General features: G+C 44.5%; 2 protein-coding genes across 3 annotated transcripts in view; both read left to right on the top strand.

Annotated features, from left to right (window-relative positions):
• Positions 1 to 17,900, top strand: part of arhgap17b (Rho GTPase activating protein 17b) — a 90,598-nt gene that overhangs the window by 14,595 nt on the left and 58,103 nt on the right. For both annotated transcript variants that reach the window (XM_080776515.1, XM_080776516.1), the window contains exon 2: positions 12,153 to 12,192. In XM_080776515.1, the coding sequence (XP_080632641.1) occupies positions 12,153 to 12,192 (40 nt within the window). The remainder of the gene's footprint in view (positions 1 to 12,152; positions 12,193 to 17,900) is intronic.
• On the top strand, positions 6,279 to 7,346 carry LOC308324380 (CMP-N-acetylneuraminate-beta-1,4-galactoside alpha-2,3-sialyltransferase-like; the record flags this gene model as incomplete). Its single annotated transcript, XM_080776424.1, has 1 exon — positions 6,279 to 7,346. The coding sequence occupies one exon, from the start codon at positions 6,279 to 6,281 to the stop codon at positions 7,344 to 7,346; it is 1,068 nt and encodes a 355-aa protein (XP_080632550.1).

Genomic DNA, 17,900 nt, shown 5'->3' with positions numbered 1-17,900 from the left:
AGTGGTTCAGGGGTTCGGCGAGCGCTATATAAACCATTCACCATTTACATGTCCTGCTATTGGCAATTCAGGCAATGACGGTCAGTGTGAATTGATAGAGTTCCTCTGCTGTAAAGTGTCGAGGAGTGACCCTTCTTTTTTCAGTATAGCAAAGCAGTATAGAATTAGCGTTCGGCTAATCGGTGAATAAAACATGCATTTTTTTCAGAGAACCTTCAAGGAAAGCGTCAGGAAAGCGTGAAGAGTTGGAACGACACATGTGTAGGGGGGTCCCCCAGGTCGTCTTATGTGTATAGGGGTCCCCTAGGGCTCTGTGTATAGGGGTCCCCTAGGGGTCTACCTCAGTGGGTTTTTCAACCTCTTTCATATCAAGGTTGATTTATTTTATCCTGCATTTGAACCACGGACCACCATTCGATGAGATTTTGCCTCTCAGACCCGCCCAAAACTTTTTTTTTCTGCTGCTGTATGTACAGTATGGTGCATTGATGTCGGCACCATACTGTATAGGAGAGATAACAGGCTGGCAAAACATTGATCAAAATGACAAAACCAAATGGACTCGTATGGGGGGTCAACTACTCCCACTCGGTTTCATTTTACACTCCGTCCATCCATCCATCTTCAACCGCTTATCCGTAGTCGGGTCGCAAGGGGGGCAACAGCTCCACCAGAGAGCTCCAGACTTCCCTCTCCGGAAGCAACATTATAGTGACGTTCCAAGGCCAGTGAGTCGATGCGTTTCCTCCCAACTGTGCCTTGATCTTTACACTTGCAACAGTTAAATATCTAAGGGTCCATTTGGTTACCGACTCTCCGTCATTTGCCAAACCATCAGAAACATTGTATCACACACTACCCTCATGGTTCTCTGGCGAGGTCTGTACTGTACTGTGTAAATATTATGGCTTCACTGTATTGTGCACGCTCCCGCCCACCATTGTGCAACAAAGTATAACGCGGGGTTAAGTGGTTAATCGGACTAATAGGATTATTTTGTGTCGATTTGTTGTTTGTTGTTAGTGTATAACTGAGCCTTGAGGCCCACAGGGCAAGAGCCCATCTCCTGTTTCTGTAGCGCGAGGTGGCTTAAAAAGAATGTCTTCTAAATTTTGACAGTTTTCTGAAAAAAACCTCTGTTTCTATATCGGTGGTTCTCAATATTTCATGTCAAGGACCCCACAAATTCTATGTATTTGTGAAAATATGTTGTTCCAGGGACCTCCCCAGAAGCAAAGATTTGAGTTAAAATGTCCAAAGATTTGAGGCACATTTTCACGATTTTTCAAAATATAGCAGACCTACAAGCTCGTAGCGCGCCACTCGGTGGCGCGCTACGAGCTTGTAGATCTGCTATTTTTCAATAGCTAAAGCATAACATGATGCTATAACACCAAAAGGGGCTCCCCCGCTCCCAAAATGGGTTTTAAGGCAACCCTTGATTCTGAGTATACCAAGCAGGGAGGCATCTTGTCTTTCTCTTTGAGTCTTTGGTATAGACCTGCCCAGCCTGCACGCACGCACGCACACACACAGCACACGCACACACACAGCACTTTCGATTGCAGTGGCCTCTGGTCATAACTGGGGGGAGTATAGGTTTCAGACACTGATGAGGTATATAAGCACGTTGTCATTATTATGGCCTGGCTGGGTGTAAACTTACACTCTCAATGCGGGCCTTATCTATACCGGCATTTCACTGCCCTGTAAAATAAATAAAAATAAGTGTTATACTGTCAGGCTGCCGACCCGGAGTATGTGTGTGCGGAACCAAGCAGGAGATCGAACACGCAAGAATGACGGGTATATAAAACACTTTACTTAACTTATATAGGATCAAAAGAACACAGGATATATACGCCACACAGGGCAGGAACTATATATAAAACATATACAGGAACAGCAGCGCAAAGCTGGAGTAATAACACCAAACTATAATCCGACACAGAGATAAGTCCAGCAAACACGCCACTTTAAATCACAGAGTCAATAATTGGTCACAATAGTCCACAGCTGTGTTCCCAGGAGGAAACTGTCTCTCAGGTATAGGGTGGAGGAGGGGAATGCATAAGTTTAGGAGAGAACATAAGGGTGGCGGACCAGGCATGGGGCGTTCTGGTGACAGAACGTGACAGTTATTTATAGTTTGAACCATTTCCCAATCCCTCATTTCAATGGACCGCCCGTGTACGGGTCATTTGTGCAACTCGCAGAGGTATAACCCGTTGGTTTAGGTAATGGCTCTTGTAGCGTGGGAGTGACTTTCACTTAATTGATCCCACAGCGAGCTCTGAGCTCTGTTTCGTTAAAAGGTGGGAAAGAGAGAAAGGGCTCCTTCGAGAGACCTCCTTTGTGTGTGTGTGTGTGTGTGTGTGTGTGTGTGTGTGTGTTTGTACTATATATATATAATGAATGGGGAGTCTGATTTCACCTTCCTAGAGTAAAACGTCTTTGATAATATATACTTTAAAAAAAACAATATCCATTCCAAACATTTATGACAGCCAGTGTTGGGCAGTAACGAGTTACATGTTACTGTAATATTGTAACTTTTTCCAGTAACGAGTAAAGTACGGTATTACTCTGCCAAAACAGTAATATTATACCTATTTAGGCTATACTTTGTAAAAAAAATAGCACATATTACATATTACTCTGGATTTGATGGCTACCGTTTAAAAACTTTAAATACCGTTTAAGAAAATAAAGCAAATACCTTGCTTTATTTTATAGCCTTTTTGGCTGATTGGCGACTCTTCTTAATATTATTATTCAAAACAATTGGATTCAGTTCTAAAACGAGACGGGACAGGAGCCGCAAGAGGGAACATCGGCCTCGCATGTGCGTTTTAACCCATTTTGGGCATGGGAACCCCTTTTGGTGGTAGCATTATGTTATGCTTTAGCTATTGAAAAATCAAAGAATGACTGACATAGAAACATAGCTTTTTCAGAAAACTGTCAGAATGTAAGAAGACACTTTATATCTCCTGCCGCACAGCCAAACCAAAGTTTATAATATTGAGGGTGCATTTTATCGCCAGAGATCTTGGATTGTCTGAGCATATACACAGATCGTCAGCCGGATAACCATCAGGCCTGTTAGAACCTATCCGAAAGAAAGGGAAATTGTTCGAGTCCTCTTGATACGGTATAGATTTCAACGGGAAATCTGGGGTGGCTGTAACGAAGACTCTCACTTCCATTCATATTATCGGATCTGGGAGAGTTGTTCATTGAATATAGTCTCATACATGGGGGTATAGGACGTTGGGCTACATGACATATTCAACTAGCACGTTGGGTTATATGACACTAGAATTTCGCGGGACCTTTGGCACGCTCATCCTAGCACCACGCGTCGTAAATGGGAAGAAGGCAATAGCGGGAGGGCGATACTGCTTTTTTTTCTTTCTTTTTCTTACTTGGAAAAGTAACATGGCAACCCATGATGTTTTCGTATACCCAGTTGCTTTTTTGTTTTGCTTGTATTTATTTCCGTATAAAAGCAAGCATGGCAAGTGGCAATGTTTCTATATACCAAGTTGCTTGGATGTCGCAAATATGGCAACCTAGCGGGAATAGTATACTGTACTGTGCTGTGCTGTGCTGTACTGTAGTCCTCTGTACTGTACTGTACTGTACTGTACTGTACTGTAGTCCTCTGTACTGTACTGTACTGTACTGTACTGTACTGTACTGTACTGTACTGTACTGCAGTGATACTCAACCTCAGGCCCGCGGGCCACATCAGGCCCGCGGGACCATTATGACTGGCCCACCAATGAAAATCAAAAAAAAAGAAGAAAAAAAATCTGGAAAATGAAATAAAAATAAATAAATCTGAATGAAGTTATCTTTAATTACATTATTATAAGTAATACTATTAGAGTTGTACTATTACTCGAACGAAAATAAAATCTTGGGGGGGGGGAGATGCAATGCAAATGAAAGACATATACTGTGTATCCCTATTCCCTGACATAATCTTATAGCTAAACGGACAGAATTCTATTTTATTTGAATGATGAAATCCAGCTGCCATTAATAGTTGGAAATGGAAATGGAAATTGCGGAAATGGAAATTGCGGAAATTGTAATTGTGGAAATGGAAATTGCGGAAATGGTAATTGCGGAAATGGTGGAAATGGAAATTGAGGAAATTGCGGAAATGGAAATTGCGGAAATGGCTCTTCACTTATAGCTATCTATTTTCAGGTAGATTGTTTTATTTTACTCAGTCAGCCATATCACTACTCATTTTTTTTCATGAAAAAGGTCATAGCTGGGTAATCTATTTTCAGGCAAATTGTGTTTATTGTATTTTATTTTACTCAGCCATAACAATTTATTTTCTGTTAACCAACTTGCTGGCTGGCAGGCAGGCAGACAGCTACTCATAGACAGGCAGACAGACAGACAGCTACTCATGGAGAATTGGACAGGCAGGCAGTCAGACAGCTACTCATAGACAGGCAGACAGACTGCAGCTACTCATGGAGAATTGGACAGGCAGGCAGACAGCTACTCATGGACAATTGGACAGGCAGGAAGGCAGACAGCTACTCATAGACAGACAGACAGCTACTCATGGACAATTGGACAGGCAGGAAGGCAGACAGCTACTCATAGACAGACAGACAGCTACTCATAGACAATTGGGCAGGCAGGCAGACAGCTACTCATAGACAGACAGACAGCTACTCATGGACAATTGGACAGGCAGGAAGGCAGACAGCTACTCATAGACAGGCAGACAGACAGCTACTCATAGACAGGCAGACAGACAGCTACTCATGGACAATTAGGCAGGCAGGCAGACAGCTACTCAGACAGGCAGACAGACAGCTACTCATGGACAATTGGACAGGCAGGCAGGCAGACAGACAGCTACTCATAGACAGGCAGGCAGACAGCTACTCATAGACAGGCAGACAGTAAGACAGCTACTCATTGACAGACAGACAGACAGGCAGGCAGGCAGGCAGGCAGGCAGGCAAAGAGCTACTCATGTTATGTTATTATGTTATTATAACAGCTACTCATGTTATGTGCAATAATTTGTGCAGTTATGGAAACAGCTCTTTGTGTTTATGCAAGAAAATGTAACACATTTATTTATTTACATATTGTGTGCATGCACATTGTACTTTGATACATTTAAAGCAATTGAAAGAGAGAAGTTATCAAGTATCATTAATGTCGTAATTTTATCTACTGGCCCCTGGCCCCTTGCCATTTTTGTAATGTGGCCCACAGGTAAATCTATTTGAGTATCCCTGCTGTACTGTACTGTACTGTACTGTACTGTACTGTACTGTACTGTATCGTACTGTGCAGTAGTCTACTCCTTTGTACTGTACTGTACTTCCCTATGCTGTAGTGTCCTTCCCTGTGCTGCACTGTACTGTACTTCCCTGTGCTGTTCTTCTCTGTGCTGTGCTTTGCTGTACTGTACTGTACTGTACTGTACTGTGCTGTACTGTGCTGTGCTGTGCTGTGCTGTGCTGTGCTGTGCTTTACTGTACTGTGCGCTACTGTACTGTACTTCCCTGTGCTGTTCTTCTCTGTACTGTACTGTACTGTACTGTACTGTACTGTACTGTACTGTACTGTCATTTGCCATTTGCATCACAGCGAAATGTGCAATAACAGTGTGACAAAAATCATATTCGTACACTAAATATGGCAGCTGTGGGGAAGCGATGTAGTGCATATGGATCCGGGTGGCGTGCAGGATGTTTAGTGCATGGACAGATGTGTGCTAACGGAGTGGTTTGGTAGGAGAAGGAGCACGGATAAACGGCCATGTGCTCATGTGTACCCCCTTTCCATTAGGGTAGAAGGATATGACACGTCTAGTGTGATAATCCCTATATTTGGTCCAGATTGACCTAGTGCTGATATCAGATAGATATGGTAGAACCCATATATGGATAGATCTGACTGGCGTAGTCATCATGACAAGCCTAGTCGGAGGATATATAACTGGGGTTTTCTACAGGTTTAGTGACAGAAGTCAAAGCTTCCCGGTTTAACTTAAGCTCTAATTGGTACTGCCACAGTTCTACACGAAGTAATCAGCAATAGAGATTTGAGCCATCTAATATCAGCGCTCCAATTAAATAGAACTATTTAAGTGCACCTAGATACTGTGCACCTCACCGTGAAACCATCACCAGAGGGGGCGCTCTCTCTCTCTCTCTCTCTCTCTCTCTCTCTCTCTCTCTCTCTCTCTCTCTCTCTCTCTCTAACGGCCCCAGTCTTCTAAGATCATGCGTCCTAGGAGGAAGGCCGTGCGCATCGTCTCGCTGGGAATCTTTGGCTTCATTCTGGCGGCCCTGGGTGTCTTCTGGGCCACGAGGGGCTCGGAGCGGAGGACGCGTCACGACGAAGGCAGGACGCGTCACGATGAAGGCAGGACACGTCACGACGAAGAGAGGACAGTCGGTGATCGGACGCTTGGCTCTGCCTCTTCCAAGGTCGCCGCCCTGTACCCAGGTTTTGGATCCGTGCCCGTTCCCATGTTCCTCGATTCGAACTTCACGCGATTCCCCGACATCCGAGAGTGTGGCCTTCCGTTCGGAGTCAAGTCTTCGGAGAAGGTCCTAGAGGACATTATTTCGGCTACAGGAGGCCGCTACGGTTTAGGGGAGGAGCTGGACGGTTTGGAAAGCAAGAGCTGCGTCGTCGTCGGCAACGGAGGTATTCTGACCAACAAGTCTCTGGGCCACGCGATCGACGCGTTCGACGTCGTCGTGAGGCTGAACGCGGCGCCGGTGAAAGGGTACGAGACGGACGTGGGCTCCGAGACCACCATGCGCATCTTTTACCCCACAAGCTGCCCCAAGAAGACGGAGCAGATCGAGGACCGGTCGCTGTTTGTCCTCTCGGCTTTTCACCCGGACGACCTGGAGTGGTTTCGACATATGGTCTCGAAGACGGTGCCCGATACAGTGCGATTCTGGAAGCCAGTGGCACAGCACGTACCAAGAAAGCCAGCCGACATGCGGATCCTGAACCCCTACTTTATCAAGGAGGCCTCTTTCCAGCTCATCGGCATGCCGTACCATGATTGTTTGCCCGTTTGGAGTCAGAGCCTCTGGGCCGGCAATGTTCCCACCACAGGGGCAATTGCCATAACGATGGCCCTCCACCACTGTGACCGAGTGGCGGTGGCTGGTTTTGGCTACGACATGAGCGACCCGCACGCCGCTTTGCACTACTACGACGACCTGAAAATGTCAGCGATGACCGATCATAACCTAGTGAAAGAAAAGCAGTTCCTGGCGAAACTTGTGAAGGCCGGAGCTATCGAGGACCTGACCTTGGGCGTCGTGTAGTAATTTGTCTCGCGTTATACCATTGAGTCTCGCAATTTCCAAATGCTTTCATCGTACAGTCTGGAGTCCGGCAGGTGCGCCCACACTTTTTTGACTTTGAGAGCCACTTTCAAAATGCCCTGCAGCTAAACGTGATCCACACACCCAGAGAAATGTGTTATCCCATTGCTGAAAATCGTTAAAAAAGAAAATGTACCTTTGTAATACGGACGCTAATTTTACACATACTAGAAGGGTGAAAATTGATGTTTTACTTTTTGCATATTACTTTGTAATGCTACTGGCATTTGTGCGCAGCAAAAGATATTGTATTGTGAGTTTGAGCTGACAAGCCGTTTTTGATCAGTCAAGTCAAGTTGCCTTAATTCAAGTGGCATATATGCCTTTTTTGTAATAAATTATATATTTTTAGGGGCACCATGTGATCTACCTGCACAGCCTTTGTGATCTACTGGTAGATCACGATCTACCTTTTGGGCACCCCTGAGTCCAACGGAAGAGCTGATGACGGAAACAGTGGAATGTCTGCACACGATATAACTCAGCTCCCCGCCTTTTTTATTTCAACCTAACAGACAACGTCGGAGGCCAAATTTCATATAATTCTGGGGGTCCTTGACATGGAATATTGAGAACCACTGACATAGAACCATGTGCTGTTGTCCTGGCCTGTGTGTTCAGAAACACAGTCGGGGTGCCTGTTGTCTTGGCCTGTGTGTTCAGAAACACAGTCGGGGTGCCTGTTGTCCTGGCCTGTGTGTTCAGAAACACAGTCGGGGTGCCTGTTGTCTTGGCCTGTGTGTTCAGAAACACAGTCGGGGTGCCTGTTGTCTTGGCCTGTGGTGTAGAAGAAACACAGTCGGGGTGCCTGTTGTCTTGGCCTGTGGTGTAGAAGAAACACAGTCGGGGTGCCTGTTGTCTTGGCCTGTGGTGTAGAAGAAACACAGCCGGGGTGCCTGTTGTCTTGGCCTGTGGTGTAGAAGAAACACAGTCACAATCATTTGTTTGTGTGGAAGTTGCGGGACTTTAGCGGAAGTATCGCCCCCCCAAGGAAATGAAGTTGATGCTTTATACAAATCAGTTTATACATTTGCCGCGAATGAAACAAGTCTTGTGATTGGTCGGGGGAAATATCGTATCCGGGGGGAAATAAATCTGACGTATGTTCCCGGGAGGATACATACATCCGCCGATAGCTTCTCGTGCCTTACGTTGTGGCCTGCAGGCTTTTCTTTACGCAGATAAGTAAGCCTGGGACCGAGGCTATAGGCGGCCATGAAACACAGGCAGAGCACAGAACAGTCTTTCTTCATGCGTGTACGAGGCCTCGGGGTGCTGTTGTCTTGGCTTGTGTGTTCACTGTTCAGACAGAAAGTGTCTTCTAGGTGAAAGATCATGCCACTGATTGAGAACATTATTTCCACCTGTGCTGATTAGCAAGATCCCCTGCAGCCTGTTGTAGCCTCTGAGTGTGCTGTGTGTGTTCAGTTCTGCATTAAGAGTCAAGAAGTAAAGACCTATGTTGAATGCTCTCCAAGTGTGTTACTGTATGTACAAGTCCCAGAATATTACAGAGAGGTTATGGAATGATGTCAAGAGTGCTGCTCTTCCACATGCATGTGCTGTGTCTGAGATGCACGCACGCACGCTCGCACGCACAAACACTCCACCCACACCTCTTCTTGTTGTCATAACAAAACTATACGTGCACATGACGCGACTGTGTGTGTGTGTGTGTGTGTGTGTTAAAAGTATGGATCAAACAGGTCCTCCTTTATGGAAAACGGCCACAGGCTTCACAGACCTGTTTGAGTCGCTGTGTGTGTGCGTGCACGTGCGCATGTCTGTGTAGGAGGAGGGTCAGTGGGTTACAAAGCACATTCACCAAATGACGTTCAAACTATTTGGTGAAACATTTACTGTAAATGAACATCCCGTTACGACTTACATTAAGCAAGCATGCACTTACATTAAGCAAGAACAAAAAGCATGGGAATACATCACATATATACACAGTAGTTGTCATGAAACATGCGTAAGCTAAGAAAGTAACAGTGGAATGTCTATATAATGAAACTATACATATGAACTATACATAATATACTATATTATGCACTATGAAGTGCTCTGACTACATACAATGCAATTCTAGTGCTGTCTACATAACATGCTATTGCTATAAGTCTCTATCAAATGCTATCTAAGTCTACAAAAAGTGCTATCTAAGGGGTTAGGGGTTAGGGGTACGGCGGAAGATTGGGAGTGAGGCTGCAGTTCTGACTGCAATGGGAAGTGCATTCCACTGTTTTGGAGCCAGAAGGGAGAAGAGTTTGGGACGTGCATGGAGCGTTGTCCCGGCGTTTTTAGTGAGGGTACTTCCAGCTTCCCCGCCTTGGCTGATCTGAGTGCGCGGGAGGGTTTGTAGGGTTCGATCATAGTTTTGCAAGATATGGGGGAGCCATATACCTTTGGTTGCTTTGAATGCCAGCATCAGAGTTTTGTATTCTGTGCGGGCAGCGACCGGGAGCCAGTGGAGGGAGCGGAGCAGGGGCGGGGAGACATGTGAGAATTTTGGCTGGTTGAAGACCAAGCGAGCTGCGGCATTTTGGATCAGTTGGAGAGGTTTAAGTGCACATGCCGGTATAGGCCAGTAAGGAGAGAGTTACAATAGTCAAGTTTTGACAAGACTGTGGTCTGGATTAGGAGCTGGGCTGACTCCTGGGTGAGGAACGGTCTAATTTGTCGTATGTTATAGAGTGTGTGAACCTACAGGATTGAGTGACAGCTGTGATGTGTACAATGATGGCCTTTTTGTAAAGATACAAAAAAACCAAAAACATAACAAACCAAACAATGAATGTAATACTTATTCAACATTGTTACATTGCTGTGTATAGCAATTCCATATCAATACACGACATCATTTTTCTAACACAATCTTTTTTTTTAACCCATTCTGAACGGGAACCCATTTTGGTTATGCTTTAGCTATTGAAAAATAGCAGATCTACAAGCTCATAGCGCGCCACCGAGTGGCGCGCTACGAGCTTGTAGGTCTGCTATTTTTTGAAAAATCGAAGAACGACTGACATTTTTTTAGAATCTGATCTCAGGTCAGAATGGGTTAATCAGACCAGTGTGTGTCCAGTGGAAACCTCGTATGAATCTGATCTCAGGTCAGAATGGGTTAATACTGTATGTTTGGAGAGTGGTTGGAGTGGACTGTGATGTTGTTGGCTCAGGCGTAGAGAGTTTTCCTTCTGCTGTTGCTGTTTCAGCTGCATGTTTCACTACAAGTTGGCTCTTGCTTTTAGTTCCTGAGAGAATAGTTCCAACAGAGTGCTGTTTTTTGGCCCACGCTAAGCTTCCAAACGGCATGTTATACTGCCACTGTAGCCTCGGAAACCCAGACGTTTTGTTTTCCGGTTCTGAGTCCACTTCAATTCGGCATAGAGTAGCGCAAACATTGCTCACTCTCTGCTGATTTCTGATCGTCTGCACCTTTTGTTAAATTGACACACACACACACACACACACACACACACACACACACACACACACACACACACACACACACACACACACACAAGCTTGTAGATCTACTATTATCCAATAGCTAAAGCATAACGTAATGCATTCAAACACCAAAAAAGGGTTCCCCACCCAAAATGGGTTCAATAAAAACATTTCTGTTACTCTGCCAGCCATCACAGTAAAACATCCACTTCATATACAAAAAAAAAATAACTGCTTCAAATTGCACGCATTCTATCAAAGATAGCTCAAGGACAATTACTGACACGAGGCAGTCGGAACAACGTGTTCAATGGTGACCTCGATAACTCCCTCTCCGTTATCAGGTGTGTAAATGATGGCATCACACAACCGTCCTCCACATTTTGCTAAACGCTTCCGCGATGACCATACGGCATACGGTATAACTATTAACCCATTTAGACATGAGCACAAATTCTACAAATGTCTTCTAAATCACGACGGTTTTCTGAAAACCCTATATGTTTCTATGTCAGTGTGGTTCTCAAACTATTTCATTGTCAAGGACCCCTAGAATTATATATATCTATTTGGCACTGCCGACCCCCCAATCTGAAAACAATGTCGAAGCAAAGATTTGAGTTAACCCATTCTGACCTGAGATCAGATTCATACGAGGTTTCCACTGGACACACACTGGTCTGATTAACCCATTCTGACCCGAGATCAGATTCTGAAAAATGTCAGTCGTTCTTCGATTTTTCAAAAATAGCAGATCTACAAGCTCGTAGCGCGCCACTCGGTGGCGCGCTATGAGCTTGTAGATCTGCTATTTTTCAATAGCTAAAGCATAACCTGATGCTAACACCAAAACGGGTTCCCGTTCAGAATATATTCAAAGATTTGCGCCTCATTGTCGCGATCTTTCAAAAATAGCAGACCTATACAAGCTCGTAGCTGTTATATGAGCTTGTAGATCTGCTATTTTTTTAACAGCTAAAGTATAACGTAATGCTTCAAACACACTGCGATGGCTGGCAGAGTAACAGAACATGTTTTTATTTGAGGTAATATTTACAGTGGATGTTTTACTGTGATGGCTGGCAGAGTAAAATAAAATGTAAAAACACAAATTAGAGTTGTTACCGATAGCAGTATCGGAAACAACTAATAATGCCTAACATCTTGGTATCGGTGAATATGCCAGTGCATTCCTATCTGTCATATACTGTATTGAATGCTTCAGTTGATGTTGCACTGTTTCATGTATATATATTATATATATTTTTCTTCCTGTGTTTCTCTTCACAGAGCGGAGAAGACAGAGGTGCTGAGCGATGACCTCCTACAGGTGATTATATGACCCTGTGGTTAATGAATAGAGGGTAATGCGCGTGACATCATCAATCCCATCTGATTGCGTTAAATGACGTTAAAGGACACCTTTTTTTCTTTTCTTTTTCCGACCAACGTTCATGTTTTAGGTTGTTATTCGAGGAAGTAAAAGATGAGTGTTAATTGTTTTCCGTTTGCTGATTTCTTTCGTTTTAGGGTATTTAGCTGTTTTTGACGGGTAGTCCTACTAGAGCCCAAGAAATTATTTTTGGCCTCAAAAGATCATGGGATCTACTGAATGTGTCAAACTGACATATTGAGCCTATGACACACAGTGTGGCTTCCCCCCCCCCCCCCCCCCCCAGTAGGCTACCTTCACATTCAGTAGATCCTGTGATCTTTTGGGGGCCGGATGTAATTTCCTGCGGTCTAGTAGGACTATAGTAAATGATAATATTTTGTAAAAAAAAAACACTCATCTTTTACTTTCTCTAATAACAACCTAAAACATGAACCTTGGTTGAAAAGAAAAACTAAAGTTGTCCTTTAAACTCACTGTGCCATTCACTTTATGCATGCGCATACCCCTCTATATAGCATCAGTCTGTTAGCATGCTGCTGCCATACTTATATGACCCTCTATGCTATAGTTTATAGCTTCAGTCTGAGAACCAGTGTGTCTTTTTTTGAGTGGTGCAACCCCTCCCTTACGGAGATATGTGTGGCTGGGTGGGTGGCTGGGTATGAGCAGCACGGAAACAGCATGGTTGTTTTTCACCACCTGTGCGCAACCTAACGCACACACAAACACACACACGCACATATTAACTGTATGATGATTTTGGGTGTGCCAGTGCAGTCACAGTGACAGTACAGTACAGTACAGTACAGTACAGTAGAGGCACACGGTAACGCTCATTTCTCAACCGTTTCGGACACGGGGCGTTCCTGGGGGTCTGGAACGTGCGTTGACATGATTGGTCGGCTGCTATCGTAGTACCCCTCGAACCCGCGACACACTGTGATGCTGGATTAACAGCCAAGGTTGTAGCTTGTAGATCGGCTATTTTACAAACAGTCATTACGACGGCATCAAGGCCCGCCAAAACACATTTTAGTCGACTGAATCAACCGTAGATTTAGTCGACTCAAATCTCATGCCAATCAGTCGACTAAAACGAGACAATTCCAGGGGACTAAAATGTGACTAAAACTAAATGAAAACTACTCAAAAGACTATGACTATAATAACTTAAAATCAATGTTTTTGCTGCCAAAAACAACACTATACCATTCAGTCCCTGTGCTCTGGTGAAGACTAGGCTGGAGGAATACTGGACAAATCACCCCCGGTGCTTGCCCGTTTTTCCTCCCGACAATTTCACCAGTGAGTGGGATTATAACTTTGTAATATTATGCTATTTCTTTTTGGAAAAAAATATAAAAAGATACTCCTGTGCAAAGGCTATCTTATTCTACTTATATTGACCCTATCATTTAGTATTATTTAGTATTATGTAAGGTTTTGCCCACTCAAATGGTACCTCGTCAGATAATCCCCCACATATCCTATACAACAACTTCTGTGAACAGACTTCACTGTAGTAGCTTTTCATGAATTCTATATTTGGCTGTCTGTCTGCTGTCATGAAAGTGTCACGGTGGCTTTTCCACTCAGTCCACGGAGATTAAAACTCAGCCCCGGTGCTCTGACTTCACCTCTACACTGACCCCATTTAAGTAGACCTTCCTCGACAAGAAGCAATGAAGACAGTCAGTTGGCAGTATGTGGTGACCTTGAACGCACGCATGCAGGAACGCAAGCACACGCACGCACACGCACACACACACACACACACACACACACACACACAGGCACACACAGGCACACACACACACACACACAGACACACGTGCGTGCGCACTGACCTGGTGTGCCAGCTGGGAAATTCCTTCCGCTGTGAAGATGAAATTAGTTTAGAGGGTGCAGGTTTTGGATTTGAACCCTTCCAGTGTGCTCGCTGTGTCCGTCCGATAATTCACCAGAAAGAAACGGAGTGTTTTCACTTACCGTATAACGACCCATTTAGACCCGAGGACGATGCTACAAAAGTCAGTCAGTCGTTCTCAAACTATTTCATGTCAAGGACCCTCAAAAGGATATAGTAATTGGCCCGTCGACCCCCCCCCCCCCATCTGAAAAGGTTGTTCCAGGGACTTTTGTTATATTAGTTTTTATTTGGTTTTTATAGACATGACAAACAAGACATACATAACTTTTACACATATACACCAGGGGACTTGAGTAAAAACCTTTGCTCTGAAAAAAATACATTTTGAAAGATTTGCGCCGCGATTCTCAAGATTTTTTTTTTCAAAGATAGCTAGAGTGCCGCGCTATGAGCTTGTAGATCGATCTGCGGTTTTTCAACAGCTAAAGCATAACGTAATGCTTCAAAACACCAAAAAGGGGGTTCCCGCCCCCCAAAATGGGCTTTAGTTAAACGGGAAAAGGAAGTAAATACTTTAACAGCAAAGAGGTCATGCGTGTGTGTATATAGTCTCTACAGTATATATACAGTATGTACAGTATATACAGAATATGGCAGGACACTACCACTTAATATATAGAGCGTCGCATTCCGGCCAAAGATTATATTCGAATATTCCTTTTTAAAACGCCACATGTATTCGAACGATTTTCGAATGTCGAATGTATATATATATATGATTTTAATATGAATATTGCAGAATTAATATGCTGTAAAACGTTCTCTTTCTTTATCTATATGGTTCCGGTCCCGTATATGCAGAGAAATTAATAATTCATAATTATCTTAAAATAGCCTGGTTTTTGTGAGACGTTTTAGTTTACGTGGCACACAGAGTCTCGCCAGAACTCACACTTTATACGCCATTATATTGTTATTTATTTAATTCGAATCTTAATTTAAAATATTCGATTATTCTTTTATTTTGTTTTACATTTGAATAATGCATTTGAATTATGGAATAGGCCTATCCGTTGGCAGCACTAAAGGTCATTACACACTGGCGAATTAGCGACGCGATGCGAATAAGCGATCTGAAAATGCGAAATGTGGAGTGTTGCAGTTCGCCTGCGAATCTCTGCAAAATTCGACACCAGAGCGAACAAATAAAGAGCGAAAACGGTCGCATTTTCGCACATTCGCCACTGATGTGGAAGCTTGCATGGACTTCAATTGGTTTTTTTTTAAATGCGAATTATCCGCACGAATATATCGCGTCGCCAATTCGCCAGTGTGTAATGACCTTAATAGATATTTGCAGCAAGTCACAGCAACAGTGCAAACGGCACATTATTAGGATTGGTAAACAGTGCTGTTGTTTTGCATTCCACAGGACAGACAGAGACTGAGCACTCTGGCCACGTTCAGGTGTTTATATATCTCGTGTTGTGTTTATCCCATTCTGACCTGAGATCAGATTCTAAAAAAAATGTCTGTTTGATGACAGTTTTCTGAAAAAGCTATGTTTCTACAGTATGTCAGTCGTTCTTTGATTTTTTCAAAAATAGACCTATACAAGCTATGTAGATCTGTGCTATTTTTCAATGGCTAAAGCATAACGGGATGCTAACACCGAAACGGGTTCCCACCCAAAATGGGTTATAGACGGTTTGCCGTCCCCCCTCTCTCAAGCGAGCACTCGCTGAAAGCAAACTCCTCCACCTGCCCCAAAGTTTTATTTACCTGCCGGCAAGCAGGGCAACGCTTATAGTGTCAACGCCTGCTATAATAAGAGACAGAGAGTGACAAGATTATATAATTAGAAGGGTGCAGTTGTCAATGAGATAGGTGTGTGTGTGTGTGTGTGTGTGTGTGTGTGTGTGTGTGTGTGTGTCTGTGTGCGAGCGCTCTCTAGCTCGCCCTCATAAGAGTATACTACTCACATTTATGACCTGCAATGACTGTGAACTTTGAACCCTCCTTGCCCTAGGCCTGTCAACTGAGGAGACACACACACACACACACACACACACACACACACACGACGCCCGCAGACACGCACGCGGTTGTGGGTGTGTGTGAGTGAAAGTTGTGAAGCTGAATTGTATACCTTTTGTCCCGGTTGAACACCCAGAGAGACCCAACCCATGTGGAGAATGCAGAGCCAGGTTGCTTTCTCTTTCTACTGTACTGGACACCATGTGTTTCACAACACTCTTTCATGTCAAAGGACCCCCAAATTGACACTAATTATAGCCCCGCGGACCGCCCATTTGAAAATATATGCCAGGGCAGGGACCATATGCACCATAAGAGAAGATCTGTCTGTCTGTCTGTCTGTCTGTCTGTCTGTCTGTCTGTCTGTCTGTCTGTCTGTCTGTCCGTCTGGCCTCGTTCACACATATCAAACGAACATGCTCTGTTCCGTCCGCGTTTCATGCCCCCCCCCCCCCTAATGCTTTTCCAATGGAAGTCACGTGGTTTTCGACCTCCCCTCCCCCCATCAAACACAAGTGTTTGATGGTCGAAGACCGGCCACGTGACTTCCACCATTGGGAAAAGCATTAGGGGGCCATGAAACACAGATGTCCGTCTGAAATGTGTGTATGAGGTGTCTGTCTGTCTGTCTGTCTGTCAGCTGAATCGACCTTTGGTCCAGAGCCAAGTGCTCTGCTGTTAGTCAGTCTGCATTCCTGCAACATCAGGTGTTGTGGGTGGAATTCACGCACGCACACACGCACGCACACACGACGCACACGCTGGTAACTCACACGCTGCACAACATAAACTATCCGTGGGCATGCAGTGCATTGTGTCCTATGAGTCGTGATCATCTGCAGTGCATTGTGTCCTATGAGTCGTGATCATCTGGAAGGTATAAACGTTGAATGGATAAATAATGTGTGTCATAATTATGACTCGTCAGCATCTGGAAAGGAAAGCGTTGGCGATGTGCTGCTGCCTATTTGGGACCTGTACCACTACAGAATGACTTCACTGGTTCCTACTGTACATTCTACTGTACTACCAGAATGACTTCACTACTGTACATTCTACAGTAGTTGGTTAGAGATCAAATAATGATCATATTACTCTCTGTATAGTACTTCTGTAAACACGTAACATTAGGGAATGCCACAGACGAAAAAACAGTCCACAGACTCCACACTATTTATCCATAATGTATAAATGACAGATAAGGGGGTCAGGACAACGAGGCCTTTTCGTGGAGGGGTCAGTCTGAAATTTGGACTTAGACTGTTTTTTTGTCTCTCTCCAACCACCAAAATAACACAAGACAGAAAAAAACAATGCCATTCTCTTCCCCTCTCGTTTTCCAATGTCCATTTGGTTGAAAATGTGACACTTTGTTCCTTCCCCCCCACACAGAGCGGTCGGTGTGTGTAACGCTCCCATTCTCTCTCTCATTTCCATCTTTCCATATAGTCGTCCGTGGCTGTGCCTGCCTGCCTGCCCGGCTCCGCCTGGGGTCTTTATCTTGTTTGGACAAGTCCTCCCCCGTCTCTGTGGGAGACGGAGTAATTATGGAGAGGTGAGACAGGCTGCAGAGAGACAGACAGAAACCTGGCATTGCTCTGCAGGAGGTGTAGAGAGGTGAGACAGGCTGCAGAGAGACAGACAGAACCCTGGCATTACTCTGTAGGAGGTGTAGAGAGGTGAGACAGGCTGCAGAGAGACAGACGGAACCCTGGCATTACTCTGTAAGAGGAAT

Source organism: Protomyctophum bolini (assembly GCF_963924005.1).
Source record: "Protomyctophum bolini genome assembly, chromosome: 11".
Taxonomy (NCBI): domain Eukaryota; kingdom Metazoa; phylum Chordata; class Actinopteri; order Myctophiformes; family Myctophidae; genus Protomyctophum; species Protomyctophum bolini.
Note: the sequence above shows the minus strand (reverse complement) of the source record. Positions and strands in the feature narration are given on the sequence as shown.